Raw genomic sequence first — 17,036 nt, 5'->3', positions numbered from 1 at the left:
CCCCGCTTGGGGCAATAGGCCTCAGGCGAGCTCAGTCTTCAGTCCTCTATCCTGGGGTCGTGTAGTAATTTTTGTTGTCAGAAAGGGGTCACGATGCAATGAAGTTTGAGAACCGCTGAATTAGTTCATTGAAACCATTCTCTCATTTAAGTCTGGAAAGTTGTCGAAATGCCTGTACAGTTTTGTAAACTTTTTGCTTGTGTTGCTCTAGTTGGTGGTAACTGGAAAATGCAGTTTAGTTTCAGCCTTTAGAATATCAGATTGATCATTTAGACTTCTCTTTCCAAAGTATATCTTCCAGTCTTGCTGTCCTGGGTAGGGCCTCAAGAACCTGTCCTCCATAGTCAACTCCTCTTCCAAATGTCCTGCCTCTTTGCAGGAGAAGAGGTAGATAGGTATGCTTTATCTTTCCCCTTTTCACACAGCTAGCAGTGTGAAGTGTTTGGTTGGTTTGTCAGGGATGTGATTTCTGTTTTGTTTTTGAAATTTGAACCATTTTCCAAAAACATATTTATTTTCCTTATTTCAGGTCAGTTTGAGGAAATTTCAGGCTAAACAAAAATTATGCCCACTCCTACTCCAAAATGTTGGTGAATCCAAATGTTACTTCTGCAGTAAAAGATCTTTGGAGCAAAATAACAAAAGTATAACAATAATATGTAATCTCGCCACATCTGATCCTATGGGGGTGCTTCAGTCTAACTTCATTTTTAGTAGGTGGTATTTTCTTTTAATGATTAGAAGCTCATTAACGAGTAATGTATATTTTAGACATATGATGGAGTTATAGGTTTGTTTATCATATTGAATATTTTGATTGTTTTTTATCTAATGCCAGAAAAGACTGAGTCACACACAGTTTATGTAGAAGGAATCTTTCCATGGAGCTGTCTTATTACTTCTTTATAATAACCCTTCTCCATCTCTTCTGTTACTAAACCTTCAAAAGGGGAGAGCTTCAAATCAGAGATGCTCTTACCCTTCATAGAGCATCATGTAAATATAAATTATTAATCCACAGCCTGCAAATATTCAGGTTTGCTTAAAAAATAGTCTTGCTTGATAAAACTTTCTGAAATACAAACTAGTTGTTATGGGTTTTTTTAAATGGAACTTAATATTCATATTATTCACAATTAATTATCTTAGTACCTATTTTATGACATAGTATTGATAATACTTCTTCCACCCCGCATTTATGCCAATTCCTCTCTTGCTATTGAAAGAAAAGAACATGGCACTGAAGTAATAAAAATTATAAAGCCTAGAGTGTAAAGCAAAGCTAAAACAAACCAAGATAGACACATTTTTACATATAACCAAAGTTTAGGTTTTGTGTAGTAGGTTGATCCCTTACTTAGCCTTTAATAAAATTGGATTCAGGGGTATTTATATCTAAATAAAAAAATAAAATTAATTACTTTTCTCGTGTGTGTGTGTGTGTGTGTGTGTGTGTGTGTGTGTGTGTGTGTGTGTGTGTGAGAGAGAGAGTGTCCTCTGAGTTGTAATGGAAAGAACATTTAAATTTCAGTCTTAATGCCACCTGTAAGAAAAATTTGCATGATAACACATAAGGACTAATTTTGAGAACAATAGAGTAGCATATTGCGAGAAAGTGGGGAAGGAGTGGTGAGGGGAGGGAGCAAACAGAAAAAAGTTACTGAGATTGTGATATAGAGCCAAAAATTATCCCTAGTATAACTCCATGGTTCTTAATAGTGCTTCACTAGGGATAATTTAAGCCCATTAAGCAGAATTGTTGAGTTGGCATTTCAGTCAGGATACATTTCTAGGCTGAATGCTAGCTTTCACTTCTAAAAGTCACAATTGTTTAATTACTTTAATACAGCTATTATTTTTAAAGTAGTATAAATGCTCCTTGGAGTTCGTGGAGTAGGAAGTATATGCTGCTTTTGCTCTTCATCTTGTTTGTATTGAGAGTGCCTGGGAGTCCCAATCATGACTTGGGGCTCCACTGTGCTAGGTGCTGTACAAACACAGAAGAGAAGGAGAGTCCTTGCCCTGAGGAGTTTACTCTAAGGTAACAGACAACTGCTGGATACAGCCAACAGAAGGAGCACAAGAAAGCAATGAGACAATACTGATCAGCATGATAGTTAGCAATCACATTGTCTTCCACTTTATTTTCTGAAATCAAGATTTGATTGTGTAGTAATCCATTCTCTGTTTTGGTGAGCTTTTGCAGATACTTGAGCAGTCTGTGAATGTTCACACAATGTCAATTTATGCCATCAGAATTAAGGAAAAAGAAAAATATTACCGAGTACTAGGTAATAGGGTGGTTAACGCTACAAATGTAAATGGTGACAAATGATCAGTTGAGTCATTGCAGTGAAATGAACCAGCATAGATCAAAGTGTGAGAATAAATTGTTTTGTTTTGTAGCAAAATAAACTTTGAATATTTAAACAAGTCCATTTACTATAGCTGCAGGTGGCAATTAGTAAGCCAGAGGATTGTATAGATCCGTGGGGGATGTTCAGGGTAGCAGAGTATGCTAGGCATAGCAGTAAGCTATTTTGGAGGTTTGCTGAAGGTAAAAGCTCAAGTCAAACTTTGTGGCTCCAGTTCATCTTTAGGTACCATATATGCCCTCTACCCTAGCGAGGGCTCAAGGCGTGACCTGATCAATTTAGGCATCTCCACCCTTTCCCTTCCGAGGGCTTGGGACGTAAGGCACATACCCTTATCCACAGGGCTCAGGGCTCTACGGGTCTGTGGAACCTTTTCCCAATGAGAGACGTTCTACACAGCGATTTATTAGTGCGCACACATAGAATGCATGTGCCAAGCAAATCTATTATGTTCACCACTCCCAATATACAGGCAAACTTCACCCAGTGGCCAGTCAAGATCCACTCATCTGGGGTTTCCTGGCGATGCCTCTGCACCTCACGGTCATGCGAAGGGATAAGAGTTATAGCAGCTTGATATTGAACTGCAGTCTGGAGATGGTTCCCAAGGAGCATTGTTTTTCATTTACATTATATGAGTAAAACTAGCCGCCACCTTTAACTCTACTAAACCTATCACATTATCCAATACCCCCTGGGTAACAAAATTTAACCAGTCATGCGCTGGCACCCATGTTTCCTCCTCCCTGCTCAAGTCTTTTTTACATTTTCTCTCTCATGCCCAAATTGTAACCTTATTTATGACCTTCTTTGTTCATGCAGATGGTCAGCATGAATTCCCTGATCAGAGCTTATCTTATCTATATTACCATTTGTTTTGTCTTTCTGTATCCTCCCTAAAACTTTCTAGCCCCCGGGGGGTCTCTACTTTACAGCCCTTGGTGTTATAACTCTTTTTTAGGGGCATTCCTGAGGTGGAGGTGCCTTAGCAGCAGCAGAGCATTTTTCTTAATTTCAGTGGTGAAATCCCGGAGTTTCACCCAAGGCTGGTCAAGACACTAGTTTACTATGGGGGTGAGTTAAGTCCCAGATCTACACAAAGGCCACTTATTGTAAGGAATGCCACAAAGTGTATTCCTCTTAGCAAGGAAGGTTCCTCTTACTGATCCTGCATGCGGTCTAATAAAGGAGCTGCCTGTTTCACCTTCAGCTCCACTCTTTTCCCTCCCTGACTTTGCTGAGCCTGGATTTTCACCCTCCTCCTGTCATCCTCGTGGATTTGAGCCACATAGCATCCTCATGGATTTGAAACACTGACTCTAAAAGATGGGAGGAGGAGAAGCAGAAGCAGAGGAAGGGGACCCTTCTCCTTCCCACAGAGTTCAGGCAGGGCATATGGAGCTCTGCTTATTGGCGCACTCATGCTGCTTAGATTTGTGCTGGCTTGATATCTGAGCAGCAGTGGCAATCGTTGATCCTTTAAAATAATTGAAGTTACTTTTGAATTACCCCATTGTAAGTAAGATCAGAATCAGGGGCCTGATTCTCCTCAGATCTTGTGTAGTCTTTTATACCTGTGTAAAGGGATGTCAAATGTTACTGTCCTTATTTGATAGCATTTTACATCCACTTTGCACTTGTTTTAACAAGCTGTAAATGGCAAATGGAGAACCAGGCCTCAGGCGTTTTGCTGCCAATCAGGAAGTGAATTGGGCTGTAAAATGGGGTGCTTAGGTATAGTTTAGCAAAATCTTGCTTTTTTTTTTTTTTTTTTTTTTTTTTAGTGTTCAGATTTCATAATTTGAAAAGCATTTGGGGGCAGGTCCAGCAGTGGCATTATTGTATTTTAGAAACTGATCTGACCTCATTGTCTTCTCTGACTAGATGTACGTGAGCGCATGTCTATACTTAAAACACTGCAGCTGTGCCACTGTGTAACTTCAGTGTAGACGCTACCTACGCCGAAGGGAGGGCTTCTCCCATCAGGGTAGGTAATCCACCTCCCCAAGAGGCGGTAGCTAGGTCGACCTAGCGCTGGTCTACACTGGGGGTTAGGTCGGTATAGAGATCTCTCAGGAGTATGGATTTTTCACACACCTCAGAGACATAGCTATACTGAAGTAGAGGACAGGTTTTTCAGAGCCTGTGAGAACCAGAGCTCAGCCTAGGGGATCAATCAGAGTATTGTACCCGACCTTGCCCGGGGGGGAAAGGGGCACGTTTGACGGCGGAGGGCACCTGGCCCTCCGAGACGGCCTGCTTTTCCCGGCTCTTAGCTTATCGGGGGGAGGGATAGCTCAGTGGTTTGCGTATTGGCCTGCTAAACCCAGGGTTGTGAGTTCAATCCTTGAGGGGGCCACTTAGGGATCTGCGGCAAAATCAGTACTTGGTCCTGCTAGTGAAGGTCCCTTTCAGTTCTAGGAGATATCCTATCTCCATTAATTTAGGAGGGAGGGATAGCTCAGTGGCTTGAGCATTGGCCTGCTAAACCCAGGGTTGTGAGTTCAATCCTTGAGGGGACCATTTAGGGATCTGGGACAAAAATCTGTCTGGGGATTGGTCCTGCTTTGAGCAGGGGGTTGGACTGATGACCTCCTGAGATCCCATCCAACCCTGATATTCTATGATTCTATGAAATTCCTAGTATAGACCAGGCCCCAGTGTAACATCATTGACTCCAGTTGCTTCTGATTTACTCTCATAACTGAGAAGAGAATCACAGGCCTGTTGTATTCCACCATAATAGCCGTGTATTAGGAATACTAAATTTTCTTTGATAAAGTATAGGTATTTTTTAATGGATTGAGGTAGTCGGAAAGAACCAAACAAAAATAAGTGCAATCTCCAACACTCTTACTTTTTGTGATTCATTCTGCAGCGCTGGATTTTTACCAGATGCAATTTCGTGTTTAACTTGCTAAAAATATCAGAGGGATTTGATGTAATCATCTTAGTACAGCAGTATCGAAACTTCCTAAAGTCTTTGGGATACTATGTACAGTACGGTTTGAAAATGCACCTATGAGAACTGCCATGACCCTTTTCCCCTGCCTGTTCCCCCTGTGCTGGGAGGTGGTGGGGGGAGGGTGGCATAAGAGCTGCTGAGTCAACACTAACACTTGAGGAACCCTCCCTTAGGTAGGGGGAATGTTGGGGACCAAATCTCCCAGCTTTCTAACTGCTTTGCACTGCTAGAGTAGGGCCCAGAGTCAGGGACATTCTTTCTAGTCGTTTTCAGTGTCACTTTTGAACCCTACTTGGTACATACCCTTGCCCTGGGAAGTAAGATCTCACAAATATTGTAGCTGTGAACATAACCTGTATAAATACATTTATGGCTGCAACATTGTCCATGCGTGTATTTGTAGGCTTGGCAGAATTTGATATGTTTTTTATATTTTTGACAGATATTGATCCTTTCAAAGCATATATTTCTATCTATTTTAAATTTTCACTGTTGTGGGAAATTGTGCGGGGCGGGGGGGGGGGGGGGTCAGACATTTATTTAAGAACAATAGACATTGAGATTCAAAAAGTAAAGCTTTATAAATCATTAAAACACAAATTGTCAGTATCCCATGTCAAAATATACAAAGTAAATATCCTAACATTGACAAATAGTACATGGTTTTTACTATTAATTCGCTAGTCCATTTGTAACCAACCTAATTCAGAAGTCTAAATCACTGGAATGCCTTACTTTGCCTATCTATAAATTTCAATTGTTATCTTTGGAAATACTGTTTTGGGCAGTTTGTGTGTGTGTGGTGAAATTGACATTTTCCAAATTTACTGATTAAACAATCTAATCATTCCAAGCCTACCTATATATGTTTGTGAGAGTGACTTTTATAGTGTTACCAGAAGTCCAATTTTGCATCCGTAAAACTGCTTCTTCCTTGCTAACTTGTATGCCCTTTTTGGTGAAAGTGTTCTGTGCATTGCCTTCGTTCCTTCAGGGCCTGGGATGGATCTAGTCAACCCCCCTGTGTCTGCTGCTTGTGCTTCACCTGCTAGCTGTGGCTCCCCTCCCTGTCTGGTGGCTGTATTGTTTTGGGGTAGGGATTTTAACGTTCAGCGCCCCGTCCTTTCTCCTCCCCCTCACAGACAGACCTCCTTGATTCACTCACTGTCTTTGGGAACACCGGGTCTCTTGCTGCTCAATGCCCTTAGCATGGGAGGGTTACTAGTTCCCATTCTACAGCAGCATAGCTGGTTCCTGGATCCTTTAGTAGAAAATCTGTGACATTTGAACTCCCACTCCCCCTGCCCAGCAGTAGCTGCCCTGTTTCTGCCAGGAGCGAACCCAAGGGAAACTCCTCCCTCAGCTCTCATAGTAAGAGGTGGAATTTATTCCTGGTTTGGAGCTATAGACTTGTGAGTTTACTAAATCTCCCGAATAAGTTTGTGCCCCACCCCCAACCTCCATAACATGAAATAACTAAATGTGATCTCTCCTTTTTTTGCAAAGTGAGAGGAAGAAGGAAATTGAGTGATGCCCTTTTAACGTATGCATCAAAAATTAATTTTGTTTAGAAAACCTTTTTCTATAAGACCTCTTTGGTTTCAGCAGAATGTCATTCCTTTAAATTGATTCAATGTAAATGATCTGTATGGTATTAAGAATCTACAGCGGGAACACAACAGTGAGGAGGTGAGAGTTTCAGGCAGCATTCCCCCGGTTATTTAGTATGGACAGTAATTTACAGAACCAACTCGGGATTGGAGTGCTCAGCTAAGGACCTTTCTGGTGAGATTTTTGGAAATGTATAGTCCATTTCCATAAGCAAAATTGCATTTGCCCTATAATGGGGCCAAATTTATCTTCCTGAATTTAACTGTTTATATAAGTTGTACACAGATTGATCGTTTTACTTGATGTACTGCTTACAGAATTATAAATGTAAGTGAGCACTTACTGTGTTGATGGCTTTGGAGAGAAATGTATGTGGTTCTTTTGCAGGTAATAAAATGGGAAAATCCAATTTGCAATTGCAGAATAAGCCTCTGAGTGATGTATGATCTTCATAGTAGCATTGGTCAGAGGGTTACTGGTAATCACAGTGCTGACTTGCTTCCCTAGTGGCCTGCGCCTTTAAACTGAATAGTGAACAGTGTGAATCAGTGTCTTTGAGCCAGCCAGCATAGATTCTATCTTATTAGGTCCTCTTTGTCACAGTGCTTAATCCTGCTGCCTGATCCTTGTTAGAACACACATGCTGCTGAGTCCTCTAATAAAGGAGATGGGTGTGAGGCGCCTCACTAGAAGCACTGAAGCGTAAGGCAGTTAGGGCAATTGCTGCCTGACTGACAGAGGGGTGAAATGCTTCCAGCATGTTGTTACTTAAAAACCGAACAGACCTCAGACAGCTGACAGATGAGCTTTGCTGAGGTAATGGTAACTTGTTGATAGGCCAATATGAGACAAGTGTCATCTTTTCACACAGTATAATGGTCTAGCTTCACTCTAATTATGATAACCCTTTTTCACAGAGAGAGCTGCATTAAGGATTAAACATAATGCAGAGCATGGTGAGGTTTTAACTGAGCCAGCCAAGAGACAGCTTGCAGATGCTATTACATCCATACGTACGCATTCACTCTAGATATACAAATGGCATTAATTTGAAAAATAAGCACATATTTATTCCATATAGAGGTAACAGCTTGGTTAGGCTGGCCTTCCAGACTTGATGCTTTAATTTTAAGCTACATAGTTTGGTTAGATGAAAAATGCTATTTTTATTATTTCCCCACTTCATCTACAACAGTTTTTAACTTTCTCACAGCTGTTTTTATATTCCCTGATCATGACATCCATAATGTTACAAAATGTTGTTGCAATTTTAAATGTATGTGTGAACAGTTAATTTAGAGAATGCAGATAATGATTTGTATAGCTAGGACAATGACTCAGTATAAAACTGGAGTATAGCATAATGTTTCCTTATGAGGAATCTCAGTTGGGGGTGTACTTCTCTACCTTTCTGCAGGGAGAACTTAGGAAAAGAAAAATCAATGACACTTCTAATAAATCTCAAGTCTGGTTATCAAAATAGCTATATTGGCAGGTTATAGGTATGAATTTCTGTATTCTGGACTGATAGCTATAACCAACATAAGCTGTAGGGTGTTGCACAAGCTAAAGTATTGGAAAAACACTAGCTGGGGATTTTTCATTAGACTTGGGCTTGTGGTTGTGATATCGGAAATAACCTGCACCATTGGGCCCTACCTATGGAAAAAAGTGTTGCCATTGTTCATTCCTGCTAAGCAATGTGACCAGGAATACTACTGTGGAGTTGTCCTTCAAGGTCAAGGTTATTTTTAATGGTATAAATTAGCAGGTTCTTTTATGCCCCCAAATAGTGTCATCTGGAAAAATAAGTACTAAATTGGGAATCGGGAAGCCTCAAGTTCTAATCTCACACCTATTGTAGTACACCTCTACCTCGATATAATGCTGTCCTTGGGAGCCAAAAAATCTTAACGCGTTATAGGTGAAACTGCGTTATATCGAACTTGCTTTGATCCACCGGAGTGCGCAGCCCCGCCCCCCCGGAGCACTGTTTTACCGCGTTATATCCAAATTCATGTTATATCGGGTCACGTTATATTGGGGTAGAGGTGTAGTAGTGCTTAATGAGTGAAATTTATATCCTGTGCAGAAGGCCAGCTCAGGGCCTATGCATCATTAAGTCCTGTTTTTAAGACTTATTTTGATAAATAAATGTGAAATGTGTTGAAATATAGTAGGATTAAATTTAAAATTCATTGGGCCAAATTCATCCTGACTCTGAGTACTGCAACACCAATGAAGTAAATAGGGTGGAATTTGGCTCTACATCCATATTATATAGTATGGCAGGAGCTAATATGCCCACCTCTTCCTCATATTAAGCCTGAAAACACGGGCATTTGCTTTAACTGTGTAGTCAGACTCTTTCAAAGAATGAAAATAATTTTATACAGTGAGTAATTTGTCTAGGATAAGAGATCTCCTTTTCACATGCCCTTTTGTTTAATCCCTTTCAGGTAATTTGGATTTGACTGGTCAAAAGCAAGTCTTCAAAGCAGAGAATAATCCCTGGGTTACCCCTATAGCAGATCAGTTCCAGCTGGGAGTGTCTCATGTTTTTGAATATATTCGTTCAGAAACATATAAGTAGTAAGTATTGATCTTTATTGTATTACGTTATAGCTTTTACTATGGAGCATTTGACAAAGTCCTTGCAGCTTGATTGTGCACCAAGCATGGATACCAAGAAAATAGAAAATTTTTGCTACGTTACTTACTAAATAATTTCCTGTTAAGGTAAGTGCATGTAAATGTGTATAAGTCATTGCTCCATAAATTTCAAAACAAGTCCAGTAATGGTTTTTAGCGGTTTCACAACCTACACAGTAGCTTGATTTTAATTAAAAATATGCAGCTCTATACACATATCACTGTAAATTGCTAAATGTTTACTTTCTTGTGGGTCAATTTTCTGAATAAAAAAGTATGGCTTAGCGCCATATTAGGAAAATACTTTATCCATATGTATAATGGGCAGCAGGTTTAAAACAAATGAAAGGAAGTTCTTCACACAGTGCACAGTCAACCTGTGGAACTCCTTGCCTGAGGAGGTTGTGAAGGCTAGGACTATAACAGGGTTTAAAAGAGGACTAGATAAATTCATGGAGCTTAAGTCCATTAATGGCTATTAGCCAGGATGGGTAAGGAATGGTATCCCTAGCCTCTGTTTGTCAGAGGGTGGAGATGGATGGCAGGAGAGAGATCACTTGATCATTACCTGTTAGGTTCACTCCCTCTGGGGCACCTGGCGCTGGCCACTGTCGGCAGACAGGATGCTGGGCTGGATGGACCCTTGGTCTGACTCAGTGTGGCCATTCTTATGTTCTTGCGTTGTTCTTGTATGACACTGTCCCTGCTTTTGGTGTTCAATTTATAAACTTCATTGAGGAAAGATGGTAGGCTTACAAGAGCAGGGCTTGGCAAGTCACGTTAGGAGTAATACTTTTAGGGATGTGCCACAGCGGTTTACAAATTGAAACAGGTATTTTTGAAAATAGTTTCACCTGGTGGTGGTGATCACACATTGAGATTAGCTGTGAAGGGAATGGATTTGAATGATAAATGTTTTTGTTTAGGAAAGAGTTTCTCTGATGGGTCAGTGGGTTGAAAGATGTTCTTCTTGTTGAAGACTTTTACATGTTGCCAGTCCACAGTTAGTTTAGAACAATAAGCAGGAGAGTTACATCAGGCTTTAACTCTGACAACTAATTTTAGAAATATTAAATAATGCAGCAAAAACTGCAATGTGTACATTAAAATCGATATTTTGTTCCAAATATTGAAACTGAGGGAAACTCTATAACTTGTGGTGCGTTTTTTCCATAAAAATATGTAAATGCCTCTCTGACAACTTTTATCAGCAACCAGTGAAAACAAATCCACAAAAAAGCGAAGTGTTACAGGTGGTGATAAAGGGTATACAGAGTATAGGACTGACAAGTACAGCTTCTGCATGGAATTGTATAAATGATCCAGCAGTGACTTCTATAGACTCATGCTGAACTGTCATGTAGAGAATTTTAGCTGAATAGGGTCACAGGTGGGAGTGTGTTTTTATAAAATCCTGTGTGCCAGCAGAGTGGTCTCTATGCTGTAATATATTTGTTAATGTGTTTTTGCAATCTTTGGTGGTAATTTTATATTTCTGTTCAGTGAGCAACATAGGTAAGGAATTCTTAATGCAGTACTAACAAAAACATTCATGGATGTTTGGAGAACTATTGTGGAGTTCCAAGGACCTAATTAAAGCTTTCATATGTTTACTCTACCATGAGAAGTTAAACAGAGGCGAGTTCCTTTCAGAATTATGTGCAGATTTTTGTCAGTTACTATTGTGGTGTTGCAATAAAGGGAGAATTCAGAGAAACAATGATATTAGAATTGTGTAGACATTAAACTGCTCCTGCACTGGTATGAATACGCACATGCAAATAAACAGAAAAAATGTTTCTTTAAACTTTCAGTGTATAAATGAATGATTTTTGGACCATGTGTTGAGAATATTGGCTATACTTTCGTTAGAACACCTGGAATAATGAGACTGCCCAAACTCATGGGGTGGGTGGAGGGAAGAGAGATTCTGTTCTCCCCTCTCCCAACCTGTTTCCTTTAGATATGACCTGCTGCAGACGTATTTTTTGACTTGCATTTGATTTTGTGCTGTGTAATTTGTAAGAGGTGGCACAGTCAGGTTAACCGGTCAAGTGACATTTTATATCCTAAAGCAAACTAACTATGAATGTAAAAGATATGAGAACTAATTTCTGCCTGATGATTTTTCTCTCTTCTGTCTAATCATAGGCTTTTGCTTCTCCTCCTCCTCCAACTCTTTTTTTTCCTTTCACAGCAATATTCAAGGTACTGTACCTTCCCCCCCCCCCGCTCATTAAGCAAATCACCAGGCTGAGAAGTAGGTGTAGTAATTTCCTCCATAAGATGTCTGTAACCGTATGCAAAATTGAACTCTTTGATTCCACTGGATCATTCAACCAAGAGAAAATTTTAAAAATTACCTTACAGTATTTGATAGACCCAGACAGCTTAACTTTTACACTGAGACAAAGCATCATTGTTAAATGCGTGATTTGCTACAAAAGAAGTTATTCTGTTTAGATAATGTCACTCATAATTTTGAGGAAGGAGAAGAAATTGTGTGTATTAGCAGCCTGAAATCTGTATGGAGCTGGGGATCTGGCATTTTCTGGCCCTGGTTCTGCCTGAGTCATCGCTGGATGCATCAAGGCAAGATGGCTGGGTCCCCCACAATATAGGTAAAGCTTAAAGCCCAGGGTTGGTGCTTCTCTGAGTCTGAGAGGTGCAGGTGAACCTGGTCGGCCTGCATGAGCTCTGATGCCAAGGAAGACCCATGTGCCTGGGGTGTCAGAGGCCTGGGGGTTGGCAGCTTCTGGAAAATTGAGGTACACTCAGGATGCCGCTCTGCAAAATCCTGGATTTTGATGCACAGGTTCAATCAGGCTGTCCAAACTGGATGGAAGCTCCACCCGGGAAAGCTCCTCCTTCACCTCTTCATTTAACTCCAGGTGGAAATGGTGGTGCTGTGCCACGTCATTCCACCTAGTGTCAGAAACCACACGACAAAATTCAGCAGTGTACTTTGCTACAGGCCGGCCTTCTGCCATAAGGCCTAAAGGGTTGTCTTGTTGGTCCGCGCCCTTTGGGGTCACCAAAGATGATGGACATAGCTTGAATGAATTCCTCTAATTGTTGCAAGAGGGGGTTGGACTGTTCCAGGAGTGGGGAAGACCAGGCCAAGGCTCCCCCAGTCAACAAATTTAAGATGAGCCCCACACAGGTCTGGTCTGTGGGGAATGGTCGGGGGGCATAGGAGGAACAGGAGCTGACATTAGTGTAGGAATCCCCAAAACTTGTCCCAATCTCCATCAGATTTGTTGGGCAGTAGAATCTTCAGCTCTGGGAGGGGTGGAGCAGGAGAAGCCAGCAGAGCAATCTGTGCCTAAAGGGCCACAGTCTGCGATTGCAGGGTGGTTACTTGCGACTGCAGGTTCTGGATGGCATCCGCCAGTTCCGCTGGGGCCTTAGTAGGGTCAGTGCTAGCGCTGAGAGCCGCTGGCCCCAATTCGAGGGCTTCTCAGTGTGTCAACTGACCAGAATGAAGGCAGTCTAGCCTAGTGGCTGGAGCGGACAGAAGGCCTAGTAGTCAGAGTCATAGTCAGTCGTTGGGAGCCAAAGCCAAGGGTCAAACCAGAAGGCAGAAACTGGGTACCAGAACCAGGTTTTGAGCCGCATCCGTAATCAGGAGTCAGGGCCACGGGTCAAACCAGAGGTCAGAAACTGGAGCAAGCAGGGTAGCAGGCCAGGAGGGGTTCAAGGCAGGGGCAGGACAGAGGCAAGGCTGGGTGCAAGGCTGGAGCAGCAGGAACAAGGTAATGCAGGAGCAGGCACAGTGGCTTTTATGAGCTTTGAGAAGACAGTGAGCTGCTGCTGCTGCTGGCTTGAGTTGACCTCTGCAGTCAGTCAAGTTGCATAGCGAAGAGCCAGCCTGCTGACCTCTGCAGCCAGTCAGGTTGCGCGGCTAATCAGGCAGCCTGCTGCAGGCCAGTTGTGTTGATAAATCTTCCTGGAAACTAGTCTGCTGCAGGCCCTGATTCCTCACGGCTACCAGCCATTTTAAAGCAAACTTTTTTTTAGTGTTAATTACATCTTTCATCCTTTCTGTAGTTACTTGCCCTAGTTACTACCTGACGTGTAAGGCTAATGCATCTGAAGAATGTATGTGCCTATGGTTAAAATGTCTATCCACATACCTACCTATATGCACATTTTTAATACTTACTTCAAGATGGTATCTAGGCACATGATAAGAATCATATTATTTTTGTCCAAATAGGACCCTGTTAGCCACCACTACTCAATTCAACTGCTCTTTTTAGTAGGGTCTTTCATTTCCTTTAATTTTCTTACACTTCATGAGAAATGATACTAGGTAATGCTTCAGCCCTCATTATTGAGGGAAGAGTTGTGCTAACAGGTGAGTAATATGTCATGCTCTGGTCAATTTCTAGCAAATGCAGTGAGCCCATTGAGCACAGCTCTCTTTGTGGGTCACAGATGGAAATATGGTCACTAAGCCAAGCCCACAGCCTAGTAAGGGCTATAAAGAATAAGGACCAGGCAAATGATAGTTTTTGAAAGTACAGGTAATGGCTGAATTTGGGCACTGATTCTGTTTATCCTGTGCTTGCAATTAAACTACCATGTGTGGTCTCATGTGAGTACCTGAGAAGTAGCTGAAAAACTTTTTCTAAGCTGTAATGGGTAATGGCAGCCTCGTTGCTTTGAAGGATTTAACTAAATGTTTTATTTTTTATTCATGTCTCTAGTCAACGTTCAAAGTGACCTTTGTGTTGTAAGCACATTCTCACAGGATTTTATGTCTGGAATAGTGACAAAGAGATGATGGATTGTATGATTTAGTGGTTATAATATACTGGGGCAAGTACAGACAGTCATAAATGTTTGAAACACAACAGTGAATGAAACTCTTATGAAGAATTAAAAGCCTCTGATGCAAGTCAGTAGTAGATTACCACTTCTTCATCAAGTCACTAATGATCTTAAAGTCCAGATAAGCAGAAGATGGAGGATTGGGGATGGGTTTAGTTGCTAGCGTTCTTCATGTAGTTTCTTCAGGAGGCTGTTCTTTGAGTACATTTTGGGCATTAATCACGATCGCTTGATCATTTCATATATGGAAATTGCTCTTTGTTCATTTATACTTGCTTCAGAAAGGGGAATGATTTTCCTATTGTCATTGTGGTGTCTATTAAAGTCATTGCCCGATGGCATAATCTCAGTTAAAGCTAAATAATTTCCTAGAGCTGACTGTTTAGAGTAGCATTCAAAGTTCCAACATTTTTCAAGCTGTTGTAGAGCCAAACACTTACCTTTTAACGCTTGCTCTAATGGTGGTTGTTGCCTTGTTTGACCTCTTTGGTTCAGAGAAGCAGAATTATGATAGAACTGACACCTTTTGTTAAATTTCTAGAAGGTAGTTTTCCCCCCCCCACAGGCCAGTCAACTTAGAGTCAAAAACTTTGACAAGACTCTTTGTGAAGAAGAGTAAGTCACACTTCTTCTTTGCATGATTGTTCACGTCCATTCCAATTAGGTGTGTGCGCACGTTGCATGCACGGACGTCGGAAACTTTTTCCCTTAGCAGCTCCCGTCGGGATGGCAGGGGAGCCCCCTAGAGTGGTGCCCTTATGGTGATGTAGATAGTACCTGCTGGCCTGACCCCCCTTCAGTTCCCTCTTACCGTCCATGGAGGCGTTGGAATATTCTCTCTTGCTTGCGAGTGATCCCTTAGCCTTTCAGTCTTCTAGTTAGTTGTTCTTAGATAGTTATCAGATAATTATATTGTATTCACGTGTCTAGAAGCTAATTCCAACACCAACCTTGGGCTGCAGGGCATGCCGCAAGCCCAGGGTTTCAAAGCTTGTGCCACGTGCCACAAGTTTCTGCCTAACAGCGACCCCCACGACTCCTGTCTCAGGTGTCTGGGAGAGGTTCATCAGGCAGAGTGCTGCAAAATCTGCAGGGCCTTCAAACCGTGCACTAAGAAAGAAAGACTTTTGTCTTAAGCAGTTGCTCATGGAAGCTGTGTTACAGCCACTGGCCCCAGACCGACCGGCACCAGACCCGGCTACCTTGGTGCAAAGTGCCCTGGCATCGGTGTGCGATCTGGCACTGCCCAGGCCCTGAAAATCGCTGGCACCGAGGTGGGACAACCAACCTCAGCACCGGTTGACCTCTTCGGGGAGAGCGCCCTCTTTCCACTTTCTTGTGACGCTTAGTCGGTGCCGAAGAGCTACCAAGACACTCAGAGAGGCTCCCGGCGCGCAAAGACCGGTTGGGGGCCCGAGCCAAGAACCATCACCGTCAACTCTGGCACCAGAGGCCCCATTGAGTCCGATACCCAGCGAGTTCAGTCCTGATGAATGTCTGGAGGATGTCCTGGAACACCCCTCCACACCCGACACTTTTGAGGCAGCGAAAGACCTCATTGAGCTGTCGGCGTCAAATCATCTCCTGTGTAGGGAAAAGCCTCCTGCACTGCCCAGGAGGGTGCTGTCCAGAGGGAAACCAGCAATGGTGTGCTGCTCGAGGTCACCGTCTCAGCAACTCACAGCACCGTTCCCGTTCGAGTTTGGTGTCCCGCTACTCCCCGGTACCTGCGACCCAGCGAGAGGTTACGGCATCGGCGGCGAATGTACCCGCGGTACCTGCATCGATGTCTAGACGCCATTCCCTGACGCCATCAGTCGCCCGGCACTGGACCGCCGCTCCAGCAACCTCACCAGCTCAGAGTGAGAGGTCCCGGTCCCAAGATTCCTGGTACCGTTCGTGATCTCAGTCAACCAGGCACCGCTCTCTGGCCCGCACCTCACAGCATCCTACAGCCACTTAAGGTTCGGCATCACCCTGGTCCCCTCCGTCGGCATCCTCCAGCTCTAAAACTGACTCTGGTCGCTCCAGCTATAGCAGGCACCGGACCGTGGCCAGCAGAGAGTCCCATTCAGCTTGGCAGCCACAGTGGCCCTTCTGGATCCCATGAATCTACCATCAGCAACAGGACACCATCTCCAGAGCGTCCAGGCCCGGGCATTCCATGCGCCACCATTCCAGGTCACCTCACAGGCACACATCAATGGCAAGAGAGGCCACTCTCTCCAGGCCGCCATCGGATCCCCAAGGGCAACCGGCAGCGGCAGGCCCAGTGCCAGCGGCGGTACCAAGCACTATGACACCTCAGCAGGTTTCAGGCCCATTGGGCACTGATGTAACCTAGGCCTATGGGGACCCACAAGAGGGTCTGGATGAGGGCAACCAGCAGCAACTCACGTCGTCCTCTTCCCCAGACGAGGCGGTAGTGGGTACATCGGTCTTAGGACTGCCCCCAATCGACCACAGGGCTCACCAGGAGCTGCTCCGCAGGATCATCCTCAATATGGGCCTCCAGGCGGAAGAAACAGTCAAACAGGAGGATCTGATGGTGGACATCCTTGCTCCCGAGGGTCCCTCCAGAGTAGCGCTCTCTCTCA

At 43.1% G+C, this 17,036-nt stretch overlaps 1 protein-coding gene across 3 annotated transcripts in view; it reads left to right on the top strand.

The window, feature by feature from the left end:
• Positions 1 to 17,036, top strand: part of RSU1 (Ras suppressor protein 1) — a 184,624-nt gene that overhangs the window by 85,378 nt on the left and 82,210 nt on the right. For all 3 annotated transcript variants that reach the window (XM_065398975.1, XM_065398977.1, XM_065398976.1), the window contains one exon: positions 9,411 to 9,543. In XM_065398975.1, the coding sequence (XP_065255047.1) occupies positions 9,411 to 9,543 (133 nt within the window). The remainder of the gene's footprint in view (positions 1 to 9,410; positions 9,544 to 17,036) is intronic.

The sequence above is a fragment of the Emys orbicularis genome, chromosome 2 (genome assembly GCF_028017835.1).
Source record: "Emys orbicularis isolate rEmyOrb1 chromosome 2, rEmyOrb1.hap1, whole genome shotgun sequence".
Lineage (NCBI taxonomy): Eukaryota > Metazoa > Chordata > Testudines > Emydidae > Emys > Emys orbicularis.
Note: the sequence above shows the minus strand (reverse complement) of the source record. Positions and strands in the feature narration are given on the sequence as shown.